The sequence below is a fragment of the Nothoprocta perdicaria genome, unplaced genomic scaffold (genome assembly GCF_003342845.1).
Source record: "Nothoprocta perdicaria isolate Ctin4 unplaced genomic scaffold, notPer1 scaffold_80, whole genome shotgun sequence".
NCBI classification, from domain to species: Eukaryota; Metazoa; Chordata; class Aves; order Tinamiformes; family Tinamidae; genus Nothoprocta; species Nothoprocta perdicaria.
Window position 1 is genome coordinate 562,486 of NW_020456088.1, and position 13,787 is coordinate 576,272.

At 44.3% G+C, this 13,787-nt stretch overlaps 1 protein-coding gene across 1 annotated transcript in view; it reads left to right on the plus strand.

Annotated features, from left to right (window-relative positions):
• Nucleotides 1–13,787, plus strand: part of KMT2C (lysine methyltransferase 2C) — a 164,518-nt gene that overhangs the window by 60,558 nt on the left and 90,173 nt on the right. Inside the window, exons 4-6 of the mRNA XM_026051932.1 lie at nucleotides 1,076–1,279; nucleotides 3,021–3,160; nucleotides 4,300–4,409. Of these exons, the coding sequence (XP_025907717.1) occupies nucleotides 1,076–1,279; nucleotides 3,021–3,160; nucleotides 4,300–4,409 (454 nt within the window). The remainder of the gene's footprint in view (nucleotides 1–1,075; nucleotides 1,280–3,020; nucleotides 3,161–4,299; nucleotides 4,410–13,787) is intronic.

Here is a 13,787-nt window from a genome sequence, read left to right on the forward strand (position 1 = left end):
TTCGTTGCATCTCTCTGTCTTCGGCTACTTTGTAAAATAAGAATCTGGAGAGTGTTGAATCTGGAAGGTGTTGGATACTTCCCACGCACCGGGCTGCCCTTGTGGGTCCTGGGTTCACGTGGGATCCCTTAGGGACACGCGGCCGAGGCCGCAAGTGCAGAGGAGGACGTTTCTGAGCTGCAGCCTGGTGGGTGTCAGCCTGAGCACTGGGAGGAGGGCCCTGCTGGGGGCTGCCCGTGCTCTGCTCCGAGCCAGGCACTTCCCTTCACTGCATTTCATCTCTTACTGCTTTACCTCACCTGCCTGCAAAGCACAGACACTCTATATTATTTCTTTCCGAGACTGAATGAGTATTTTATGGGAATTCAGCCTGAAGATTTCATCTTTCCTCCTCCCTCTCCTGCCCAGCACAGACTGCCCCAAACTCAAACTTGCCATTTTGGAGATGCACTTAAATCTACTTAAATGGGATCCACTCAAAAAGAGGCATCTTCCCAGGTGCCACGTTCCCTGAGGCATCTCTTAGGGGTCTTAGGGGTGTTCAAACGAAGAAAACAAATTTGCACATTTAAGTATAATGTGTTAAATGGCTTTCCCTTTAAGCTGTTTCAATAGGAGTAGCATTAGTTGCACAAGTTCCCAGTTAACTCTGTGGATATGTTTATTATAGACATTTTTTTTGGTGGCTTCCATATGATGCGACACAAGGAGCGCTGTCAGAGCTGTCATGTCAGAGCTGTTGTTGTGCTACGCATGTGAAAACATAATTGCAAATGGTACAGGGATGTCTTAACACTCCCGGCTCTGTAAACAAAGAAAAACCTTTTTTTGTCAAAGTTTTAGGCATTGTTTTTTTTAAATGCTGAAGAGGATATTTGAGTTTGTGTGTATCGTATGCCCAGGTTTGTGTGAATATAGTCAGAGTTTTTATGTAACTGGAAATCAGCTTGTGCGAGTGTATTATTGGGGAGTCTTTATTGTTAAAATGGTTAAATATCCATGGAAGTTGATCTTTGGTGGGATCTGCTCTGCGGTTCCTTCAAAATCCGAGGAATAACGATGTTCCCTCCCGCAGCGAACAGCTCTGCGCCTTCTGTTACTGCGGGGACCGGAGCTCCCTGGGCCAGGGAGAGCTGAAGCAGTTCAGTCCCACGCCGGGCTACGTGGCCCCATGGAGGAAGCAGCCTCCGGCGCGGAGCGAAGGCGGCGACGGCCCCGACGGAGCTGGCGAGAGGCCGCCGAGCGCAGCAGCGCCGCGGCGGCAGCGGGCGCGCAGGAGGTGAGTCCGGCCGCGCCGCGCGAGCGCGACCCGTGTGTGTGTGCGTGTGTGTGTGTGTGTGTTTGTGTGTGTGTGTGTGCGTGTGTGTGTGACCAACCGTGGCTGGAAGCAGCGCGCTCCCGACGCGCCCCCTCTCCCCACCCCGCGCCCGGCCCGCCCGCCGCCCCCGCCGGGAAGGGCCGCGGCGGCGCTGACGTCACGCGGCGCTGGAGCGCGCCCATTGGCTGCCTGGTGCCGCGGGGCGGGGCCTGCCGCTGCCCCACCCCCGGCCCGTGACGGGGCGCTCCCGTGAGGGGCGCGGGCGGCGCCTGCGGGGCCGCCCCGGCCCGGGCGCTTTGGACGCGCCCGTGTCACCCAGCGGGAGAGCGCGCCCGCTGTAAAATAACAGTGAAGGAGATCGCTGGGGTTTCTCATAACCGAAAATTAAAAAATAAGTTAAAAATGTGCAAGAGGAATTTTTTTCCACATTTTTTCCCCCTCACTCCACCCTTCCTGGTGCAGTCCTCGCAGGCGCTGTGTGCAGGCCGGCAGTTACCACAGGCTGAAATCCCCTCGGGCCGCAGCCCTTGGGTCACTCGCTGGCAGCCAGGGGTACCCAGCACCGCCTGCAGGATCAGTTTCAGAGTATCCCTTTTTTTAGAGGCTGTGAGCAGGAGCAAAGCAGGCAGGATAAAGGTGGTTCTGGGCTGTCTCACACCTCTGGGTAGCAGTGGGGGGGAAAACAAAGTTCCCAGCACTGAACGGCAGCCCAGGCAGCCCCCGCAGCGCCGCATCGGAGCAGATTTCCTGCTCGCGTCCCAAGCGGATTGAGAACATTTTTTGCTTACAGGAAATAAGGGGGAGGAGTCAACAACTTTATTTCTTAATGAACTCATCTAAATATTAACTATTTTCTGGTGATGTCAGAATTTGAGGGATAAACGATTGCTGTTTCTTTCTTGCCCATTTTTTAAAATAATTTTATAAAGTAGGTCCTCTCATGTCAGCACGATAGTGTTTCTCTTTATAAATATATATATATAGTATATCTATATTGAGTTTTATAATCTTTTCCTTTTTTTTTTTTTAAATACATTGGTTAGGTGTGGGTAAAGATACCTCTTTCCAGGCTTCTTTTAAGCTCCTAGTTTTAATTTTTACCCCTGCCCATACTGCCCATATACTCATTGGCTGTGTTACAGCCAGACCCCGTAGTCTGGCTGGCGCAGCCCTCTCTGTGGAGGACACAGTCCACGGATACTCCGCAATGCACCAGGGAGCAGCTCTGAAGCTTGCGAAGGGCAGGCTGTGCCAAAGCTGCAGCTCGTGCCCTCCACCCTCTGCTTCCCACATCTCTTCCTCAGAGTATCACAGACTGTTTGCTCTGACTTTGCTTTCTGTGCCTAGGGATGGACACGTTTTAATATTGAGCAAAATTTTTAACATTAAAAAAAAAAAAAAAAATTAAAGCACACATGTCCTGAACAAATGGACAACAGACCAGGAGAGGGATGTTGTTGCAAGCCCTCTTTTCCCCCCTGTTGATTAGCAGTTTTAAATGAAAATTTTGTGATTGGAAAAAAATACCAGGTATGAGGAAGAACAGTTTTGTTCGTGTCGATGGATGTTTTCAATTACACTTGGAAAAACGATTCTGTGAATTGATGCTCATTTGCCCTGCTTTTTGAATCGCTTGAGTTTCTCGCTAGTTCTCCAGTCAATGCAAACTTTTCTAAGCCTGTTTTTCTGCCTCCTGTTACAGATCACAGTCAAGTATAGCATCATGTACAAGCGTAAGCACCCAAACTGCTTCTGACGATCAGGTTGTCAAATTCTGGGATGAACTCAGTTTAGTTGGCTTACCAGACGACATTGATGTTCAAGCCTTACTTGAGCCAACAGGTAAGGCCATGTTGTTAAACCTTCTTCTCTTATCCCTCGGTGGGATTTGGGGTTTTAATGTGGCAGCTGGGGTGAAAACAAGTTTTTCAACTCCTGGTTTTCTGTGCTCTACTGTTCATCAAGTGTCTAATTTTATTTTCTTAGTTTCTGCCAGTGTTTTTTGGCGTTTCTGGAGATCTTCCTTCCCAAGCACTAGGCAGAATCTTTGGGGCTGACACCACAGCTTTATATGGGGAAATACTTGTCATCTGCCACAAAACTGTTCAGAAGTAGTACCCTCAGCTCAGTGTCAGGCTGTATTTTGAGGAGGAGAAAAGAAATGATAGAGATAAATTTAATTCCTAAAGGCCTAGTGTTTTACCCTTACCTAGTCTGCTGCTAATGCAGAACAAGTTAAAACACTGCAAGTACCTGATTAAGAAAATCAGGGACTGATAGAGTGATAAACTTGTCGTTTCCTTGCATTTTCCATTGCCTGTGGATTATCAGCCCGAAAACTTGTCTAGTTGCTTTCTACTCTTTCATTTTAATCAAAAGCTTTTCTTCACAGCTGGTTATGAATTACTTTTTCAGAAAACATTACGTCGTCCACTCACATATTTTGCCTCAGAAATAGGAGTTTATTTCAGATTAAACCTTTACTGGAATAAAAAAAAAATGTTATTCTTTCTTGTTTGTGGAGACTGATTTCAAAACCTAAATATAAAGCTTTATTTTTTTCATGGATTAATTTAACTAGTTACACTACAGTGTAGTGGTGGGACCAATCAATCTGAATAATTTCAAGTCACCGTTACTATTTGGAGATTTTACAGAAATTTTTTTAGCTTGTTGCTGAATAATTTGACTGACTCCAGTACCTAATTCCAGCAGCTGACAAAGAACATCATCTCGAATCTAATAAAAAACTGTCACATGATTCCTTCAGATGAGAGAAGAAATACTCATCATTTACATTCACATTTACAGTGTTTTTCCCAGGACTGAGTTAGAAAGTTGTATTTTAACAGATAGCTGCTGAAGAAACAAAACTATTTATTTAAACTGGGAAGTGTTTGCTATTGAAGCCAAGCTCCCTGCTGCCAGGTGGCATTTGATGTGGTTCTAAGACTGAAGCTCTTTGTCTCTTGGTGCCCTAGGTCACTGCTGGGCTCATCACCGCTGTGCGGAGTGGTCTTGGGGAGTCTGCCAGACTGAAGAGCAGCTATCAGTGAACGTGGACAAAGCTGTTGTCTCAGGGAGCACAGAAGTGAGTAAAACACCACGAACACTCAAGCGAGCAGGAAAATATGGTGGAGGGTGGAGAGGAGGGAGAAGGGCCAAGAACAGACGATAAAAACACAGAGGCGAGACTGGAAATACCCTCCTGCAGGTCCCTGAGCTCACACTCAACTCACTGCCACACACTGAGCTTGCAGTGGGCACGTCTTCGTGTTAAATCTCCTGCTAGGAGGTGTTAATGAGGCTTCTGGATGGAATATATTATTAGTGTAGACTTGGGGGCAATTTTGAGGTGACTAGAGTGTGGAAAGTACCCGACTGACCAAGGGGACATATAGGCAAAGGCAAGCTGAGCTCACATTAGCAAATGCACTGCAGAATGGAGCAATTGTCACTTCACCAGCTCATATTGTTAAGTTGCATGACTCCAATGTAGTCACAAAATCATTAATTATTTTCATGTAGTTTTAGCTGTAATTTGGTACAGGGAAAATGATGGTCGCTGTAAAGCCTAGATTGTAATTTTAAATATTGATAGAAATTCAGATGTTTGTGTTTGGTCTTTCAGTTTGAAATGATGAACTGTTGGGAAAAGTGGATACATTTGAAAATGATGCATTACTTTTGGTGTCGTTCTTTGAACAGTATTTTGGAATGTCAGAAAGACATTTCATATATTTTGTTTTATTTTTAGTCTTATTATCACATCTAGTAGATTATTTTAGTTTCTTCTGCATTAGTGAGTTTTTCTTTTGAAAGATCTATATAATTCTCATTGACATATGTATGTTTCTTTTCCAAAGAGCATGCTTAGGCTTATTTCTATTTGTTTTTTTTTTATTTATTTTCATGCATTGTAATAAGATAAAAACAAATCTGAAATTAATCTCCAATACTGCTGTCCAGTGCAGCTTTCCTTGCACCTTCTGTTTGTACATGTACTTGAATAACTGCTTTGTTTTGAATCATTTGATTTCTGTACATCTCCTTTGAAAGCAATTTACCACTCAGAATGAATGAGACAGCTTAAGTTCTCAATGAGCTAGAATATGTTAAAAATTGTGTTTGTGCATACACCGTATATACATATGTAGATGTGTCTGTGTATATATTTTTATATATATATATATTTGTTGGAAGAACATTGAGTATGGGCCACTTTTTTCATCTCACTACTGGAATTTTTTCAGACTTTATCATTTTTTTTTGCCAGTTATGATGGAGGTTTGCAGTCACTTTGTGATTAGCAGATAAATGCAGTCCATTCCCATCTGGAGTTATTTTCAATTTAATGTTCTAGCTTAAAACAGGAATTCTTGGTAACAGTGTTCAGTTTTGTATTTTATGCTGTTGGATTTTGTTCCGTTTCTATTATTTCAGTACTGTTTCTCGCTATATGGTATCTGTATTGATGGTGCCGTTAGCTTAATGTCTGCTTTCTGTGTAGGTGTTCGTGATGCAAACATTTAAATAAGAATTTTTGAGGAATTCCACATCTCCGTCTCTCTCTTATGTGGCAGTTTGATTTATGGCCTTGTCTTTTTATGTGCTGCTGCATAGTTCCTCCGCTAATGTTTCCAAATTCTGCAGATAAGTTTTTAGGGTGCAGTAGCTTGTTTCAGTGCAATGCAGAAGGGATGAAGGGAATTGCAGTTTGTATCTGGCATCTGCAGACTTTGCTGAAGCTGTCGGGAAGTTTCCCTCCCTGTAGGACAGCGGTAGCTGACAGAGAAAGCGGCTGTTTCGGTTGTTCTGTTCGACTTCTCTTGGTGTGAGAACAGTGAGAGCTAGAGGAGATGTTTCCCACGGTCACAGAGGGTTATCCAGGAAAGTTTTAGCTTTTATTTATTTATTTATTTTTATTTTTTATTTTTTCCAAAAATATGTTTAGGTCATCTGTAGTTCTCTGTTCCTGACTATGGAGCGGCACCACGAGGGCTGCTCTCGGTTTTATGTAATAGGTTTTGAGCTGAAGGAATCCGGGGTGTGCTGCTGTGTCCAGGTTGTAGAGCTGGGACAAGGATGTCCCACTCTTCTGGAAAGTGTTCAACATGTCACTGTGCTGTACAAGACACGCGCGCACACACACAAAAATAAGCTGCTGATTTTGCTGCTCTGTGTGGTGGAAAGTCAGCATTAAGCAGAGAAATTCATAAATTCATGCAAAACATTTACATTTTTAATTGAAAGATGTTGCATTTAATTTTCTTTATTTTTTTCCTTTGTATTTAGTAGCTGCTCTGTTTTGTTAGCATTTGGGGCTTCTTTGGAAGTGATGCTGTTGCATTTCAAGAGAGTCAAGTTTCTATTTAAACGTTTAGAGCACTCTTTGCAATGTAGATGCAAGTATGTGCTCAAGGGCTAATAGAAAAATAATTTAAATAAAAGCAAGCTGTATATTATGTTATTTCCTCTACTTGCCACTAAATTTGCTTTTCTTTTTGGTCTTCTTGGAAGTTCTTAGGACATCATATGCGTTTATGATGTGGTCTGCAGTAATGACGTTTTTCCTTAGCTGGGAAAATATATTTTCTTTTCCTTATAATATTCATGTACAGATGAATTTTTGAAATGCAGCAGGCTCTGTTTTGATAGTAAAGTCCTTTGGTTTCCTTTCAGTCCTTCATCTCTCTTTGTGGAGAACATTTTGGACCTTATCTTGAGGGTCTCTGATTTTTTAGCTCTGTTCCTGGTTCTCATTAGCTAGGAAGTCTATTGTTTGTGACTCTGTTCTAACCGGGCTGGACAGTGTTTCTCATTACTCTGTTTACCCGGCGAGATGGCCATTTGGCTTCACTCAACTTGCCATCGCCTTAATAACGCTTGTGTGGACATATTTTATTGAGCTGTGCCACCCTGTGCATGAGATTCAGCTTTGTTTGTCAGCCCTCGCTTCCCGAGAGTCTCCAGTACTCTCACAGAGAGGGTTTGGTGTCTGTATGTGCTTCACAAGTTGCTCTACCCTGTGTAATTTTCTTCCTGCTTTCTCCCTTTTTTCTTTCTTTTGATTCCCTCATTTTGAAGGCCTGGCAATTCATTTCCTCAGACACCTGACTTATCTGCTTCATATATCTGTGTGTCTAGACAGAGCTGGAATCTTTGACTTGCTTTCCAAGTCTCCATTTTTGCCTGTGTTTAGTGTTAAATATATCCATATATATGCATGTATACATGAGGTCTTTGAAATAGTGTTACTTTAGAACGACTGGGAACCAAAAGCTGTTGGCTTCATGATCCTGGATGTGCTTTCGCCCCCAAGGGCAGCACGGGGGACTCCTGCCGTCTTAGTGGGGCAACTGAGAGGAAGGACCATGGATTCTCTGGGAACCACTTTATAAATTAAAAAGTTGCAAGGAAAAGTAGGTGTCCAGGCACCCAGCATGTTCTGTCACTGCTTCACTTTGAAGAAGAGTGGGTTTTAATAGGCTTTCAGTTATTTTTAAATCCTTCTTTGTAATTTTCTTGCTTAAGTGTGTCAAACAGGTGGTTGTTTGGCTTCAGTCTGCTAAGGAAAGAAGAAACTTCAGCACCTGCCTCACATCACCCAGCCATGTCTTTTCTGTGCCATTACAAGCTCCCAAATGTCCCTTTGTTTTATCCTGCATTTAAAACATGCATAAAGTTGCAGGAAAGCCCCTGGAAGACCCCTGATGGGTTGGACAGACACAGTAGCCAACAGGACACACAGCGTGCTCAGAAAGAGAATGTTTTTGGGAACACTTTAAGAAATGGTGCAAATTGGAATGCCAGAAAAACCCTTTTTTGTTTGTTTTTAATGCTCAAGCAGCTCAATTGAAGAAGTGACCCTAATGGTAGCTCAGCAGCTAATGTGTTCGAGCTGCTTCTGAGCACACAGAGTGCAAGGAATGGCTGTGGTTGTAGCTTTCCCAGACAGCCTTCTCATCTGATAAGCCCTAGAAAGCAGTTTCCAGGTCTGGGAGAATTTCTCAAGGACACTGAAGTCAGAGAAAACAGAATGGGTGGGAGCCAAGAAGGGGGTTGCCATTAATTTATAGACTGAATAGGGAAAATATGATAGTAGTGAAGCGGTTGTTCCAAAATACTGTATTCCTGTGTTTCCATTTTATAAAATAGAGATTTCTGTTGCTTAAGATGTATGTGTATATCATTCTTTGCATATTTATCTACTTTCAAGATTTCCTTTTCCCAACAAGAGTCAAATATGTTTTCAGGACCAGACTTTTGCAGCCAAAGAGAGCTGGAAAGTTGTCGTCGCCTTCCCGTTTCCCTCTATTCTCGCTTACCCGGGGCCGCTTCTCTGCGTCCCGGGCACGTGTTCTCAGCTCCCACCGAGTTTCTGCAGCCTCCGTTTCCCATGTTATCCCCTGTTATCCCTGTAGGAGCTACTGCTCTGCCCGAAGGCAGCCCCACAGAGCCTGGTCTCGCTTGCTGTGTGTCATTCCGTGTCCTGCAACCCATGGTGCTGCGCAGCGCCAGCTCGGCCGTCTTGTTGTCAGCAGCCTCCTTGGAGCTCTGTGGCTGGCGGCAGGAGATGTTCTGGCTGCTTGTGGGTGCTCCCCGCCCAGGACAACCCACTGGGACTTAGGCATTAAAGATCCCACCTAATGGTCTATTCAAGCCTTGCCCATCCACTCCTCTTAAATGTTGGCTCAAGCCTCAACTTTTCCATTATCGAGCTAAACTCTGGAAATGGAGAAAGAAATGGAGGGAAAATTGGAAGCGGTTTTGAAATGGGTGCCTTGTTTTTAAGTGTTGGTCCCCGTTTTGAGTACAGCCCCATCTTTTAGTCGTAGTGTATTCCTTATCTTGTTGAGACTTGCCTGGTTTTATTGCTTTTTTTGTTGACTTGTGCCTGATAGACTTGATTGACTTAATTTCTGCTGCTTCAAGTTGAAAGCCTGTTTGGCTGAATCTGAACCTCCCTCTGCTGCTCCTTGTGTGCAGAGGAAGTGTGAACATCTTAGTGCACTATTAACTTTGTCCTCTCTGAAGAATCACGTCTATTTAACCATACTATTTTTCAGCTAGTTTTATTTTTATTAGTACCAAAATTGTATGTGGGAAATGCCTTAGATCACAAAATCCTGAATATAGAGACAGTGTCGGCTTCAAATTTGATTCTGCCTAGCTACCTTCTTCATATTTCATCACTGAAAGAGCTGGTAATTCTTAAAGCCAGGGAAAAGATATTCCATTCTGTTTGCAACCCGGCTTAGAAATGCTGTAACCCTTCAGCTGTGGATTCTCCATGTATTTTGGTTTTATTTGGATAGGGCCAGCTTTCCCCCTCGTGCTTAGGGCTTCTTTTGGTCCTTTGTAGGAGCTTCCCTGCTCCTCCGGATGATGAGGAAGGTCTTGCTGTTCTTCAGAGGAGGTTTCTACAAGTAGAGGATTTTCACAACTCAGTACTTGTAAAATGAGAACTTTTTTTTCCTCTTAAATTAAGATCTCAAGAAGCAGAAAATAGTGTTTTCTTGAGATACATGAAGCTGTGTTGAAATGCTAGTATTTAGTACAGTAAAAACGTACCAAATGTTGACAAAGGGTTTGATTGGAGGTCTTTATGGATATAAATGCAAGAACAACTATATTTTAATCTCGTATTTTTTTTCATTTTTATAGCCGGAGCTTATTGCATAGCCTCTTGTCACAGTAATTCTGATTTTTTGATTAAAAAAAGCACACAATAATAAGACTTAACTACAGATAGCTCTTTATATAATTTTAGACATGTTGATTCTATATCCAAGGTGAAAGGAGGCCTTAATCTGTGAACCAGGGTTTGGAGCAGTATTTGACCTCTCAGATGACCTGTTGGCTTCATTTAACTCTTTTGATTTGCTTTGTCATGACCTTTCTGTAAGAGCTGTATTTTTGTCCCTACATTTTCCTTCCCAAATGTTTGGGGGAGGGGGTGGAAATAAGCTTACATCTTGGCCTTTGCAGCAAGTGCTTTTATCAGTGCATATTGCAGTTACTGCAAGTGCATCTTGCTCCATCTAAGCAGTATGTGCTGGAGCTTGGCTCCTGCCAACACTGCAGAGAGACAGTGTTTACTTCATATATTCTAATATATGTATTTTAGGTTTGTATAATAAGCTTTATTCTGAGTAAGAGAGGCCTTATAGTAAAAAACATGAAGCTTTTTCAGTGTTTTGCTGGAAGTTGGGTGCCTGGGGGTGCTTTAGTGGAATAGCCCAGTTAGCCCCTCAGCCCTGCAGCCGTCTGAAGAGCAGCCCGGGGACGTTGGTGAGGGACCAGCACTGCTTCCCATCCGTGTGTTGTGGGCAGGATCAATGATCTGTCGCTTACCTTGGCGCTGAGGGAGGAAAGCAGAGGCAGCCTCGAGTTTCGAGGGGAGTGTTTGGTTGGTTTTCCTGACACAAACACAGAGAAACGCTCCGTCCTTGCGCTCCGAGGCTGTGGCCCTGGAACCGGTGGTTCGGATCAGCGCGGCAGCCCGGCCTCAAACTGTAAATGCAGAGCAAGGAAATGACAGAAGTTATGCATGTATTTAAACATTTATTTAAGGTACTCTTAATGTTTTCAGCAATGTAAGAAGAGTGGACATCTATATGCAAAAGTGAGAGCACTAACTGCATCTTTTAATAAGCAAGCTAACAGAAACCAGTAAAAGGATGTGTAGCAATATCCCTGTCTCATGTAACTTAGAGATTTCTGAATGCAACTCCCCTTTTCCTACTCTGCTGTCACCTCACCGTTGCTTCATGTTAAAATATTCAACCTATTCTATAGCTTATGTCAACTGATTTTGTTGCTGTTAGCGATTAAAGGCCTAATTTTCCATTTGTGTGACTGTTACTGCCAAAAAAAAAAAAAAAAAAAAAAAAAAGGCTAGCTGATCTTTTAGAGTGAATATTGGGTAGCTGTGGTCAAGAACTGATCTTCATTGTGCTGTGAGCATTACAGGATATAGAAGGCATCATCCATGCCCTCGGAACGTGTCCTTTACGTGAATAAAAGGAAGAACATCCCATGGGATAAGTTATAGGCATGTTTGCTGGCTGAGGTGTTGGGAGGATGGTGTTAGGCAGTTGGCTAGTTTTGCTTTTCTAGCTGTTTTCCTTTTGTGATAATGTTTTATTTGATCATATCTTGCTGATGATCCACAGGTTCGGGCCACTTTGTTCTGCCACTAGGCCCCTGAAGCTCAGGCTGCTCTGGGAGGTTTCAGCCCTGTTTCGAGCAGCGCGCTGGTGCTTGTGGTGGTTCACACTGTGTTTGTGAGGGTTATTCCGCTCGAAAGTCAGGGTAATAATTTGTGCTGCTAATTGCAGGTTTCTTTAAATTGTATTGGGGGTTTCAGTCAGGGTTTTCAGCAGCCCTGCTCCACTCCCCCTCCAAATCACACAACCAGCTTTGAAAACAAAACTCCCGAGCGCTCCTCTTGGAACGTGCTGCCTTGCGTTTGCTTTTAAGCAGCAGCAGCAGCTTGAAACCTGCTTGGAGATTCGTACTTAGCAGACCATTAGCAAAAAATAATTTTGAGCTCCCTGAAGATTTGGATACTGGCTTCCACGAGCGCTTGTCGTGTCCCAGAGCTGCAGCATCAGTATGAGCAGCACCTGCGTGACACGGACACCCATTAAAGTGGGTGTTTGGCAGTGCCCTTCGTGGCACGGAGCAAAGTGTGCGAGGGACGCAGCTTGTGGCCCCACGCTGCCAGTGAGCACAGCCCTTGTCTGCACTGCTGCTGTTTCGTCTGATCATCTTTGCTGCTGCTGCTGGTGGTCTCCTTGACTGAAAGGAGTCCTAAAATCCATAATTAAAAGAATTATTGTTGTTGGTTGCCATTTGCGTGGTTGTCCTCTCTGCAGATCCTACCTGGAAATAAAGAGGAGGCAGCCACTGACGGGGCAGGTGCCCCAAACTACCTGGGCGGTGTAGCATGAATCACAGCCACGATTACACTGTTAATAATAATATTTAATAATACTAGCCAGAAGAACCAATGAAATGGCACATTGCCAGATCAGCTCTTCCTTTAAGCTTTTCTACCAATAAGTCTTTTCTTCATTGGCTTTTAACATACTGCCTTTAAAAAATCACATTTTTCTTTGTGCATCAGGGGGAAAGTTTTTGTTACTAAAAAATAAAAAAAGGGAAAAACCACTTCTTAGAACACTGAATCTTGGTAAGACAACACGATGCACACGACATAGGTGGCTATGACATGGCATTACTTCAGATGCAATGTAAATATATATATATTCAGCCTGCAATCTAGCCATTTTTAATAACACTGCAAGTATTGCCACAAAAAGCCTTGCCTCGTCCAATTTTTAATTAATAAAACATTTCTGTTTGAAAATATTTTTCTACTCTGTTTCTCTATGCAATTGCCTTGCAAACAACTGGGAAGAGTGGCAGATTTTGCAGAGTAAATAGTGAATCTGGAGCTGCATAAACTGCTGTCAGATATCCAAGCAAACACGGGAGCTGCTGCTTTCTCCTTGCCATGACTGCCGGTTGTAGCGACAATAGTGGGAGTTGGTTGGGTGGTAGTTCCAGGGAGAGCTGATGACAAACCGTAAACCTTTAAAAGCGAATGGAGACTTTTAGAGAAATCATGTGAGAAGACAGAAGGCTGTTGGAGCTGTGCGAGGACACCACATTTTCCAATGTGGATTTGGGTGGATTTGGTCTGTTGAGTGTTTGGGTTTCAGGTATTCCAGATGTCACAGCAGTGACTTCTCGGTTGGGAGAGGAGCTGGAAATAGAGGGTTTCTTGTTGGGCAGCCTCTTGGCAGAGTTGTCTCTGCCTTAGGTACCCTCAGGCCTCTTGGCTTTCGTCAGCTCTGAGCTGTTCCGATGGCTCCATCCCCCAGCAAAGGTCGGCCCTGGCACCAGCAGTGGCCCCGCTGAGGGCTGAAAAGGCCGGAGCCTCGTGGCACAGGTGGGGCTGGAGGCCAGCGGCACCGCGGGCCTCCGCCCGGGCCTCCCTTCCTGAGCCTCGTGGCTCTGGTGCTCGGGACAGTCACTTCTTTAGGCGACAGCTCCTTTTGCCTTAATCCTTCTTCAGCTCCTTCAATAGAAATAAATCCAATCCGGGGTGGTAAAGGTGTCTCTTGTTTAAGGGCGTTTCTTGGATTCACCCGAGAGCGTCTCTGTCCTGGCAGCGGGTTGCTCCTCCGACAAGAAGGTTTCCCTGCTGTGAGACAAAATTGGAGTTAGAAGGGAACGATGGGATCTCACGTGGTTGAATCTGCGGGTCTGCCTGGTATCACTGGGCTGCCTACATGGATTAGCTGAGCGCAGTGTCCCTCCTAGAGATGACTTGTACACGGTGGTTGTTGGAAGCCAAGAAAACCACAGTGACTTTAGGCAGTGCAGGGACAGGCTGCGTTCAGAGAGCTACCTGCAACCTCGTCTGTGCAGAGCAAGGTAAAAACACCCTGGCCAG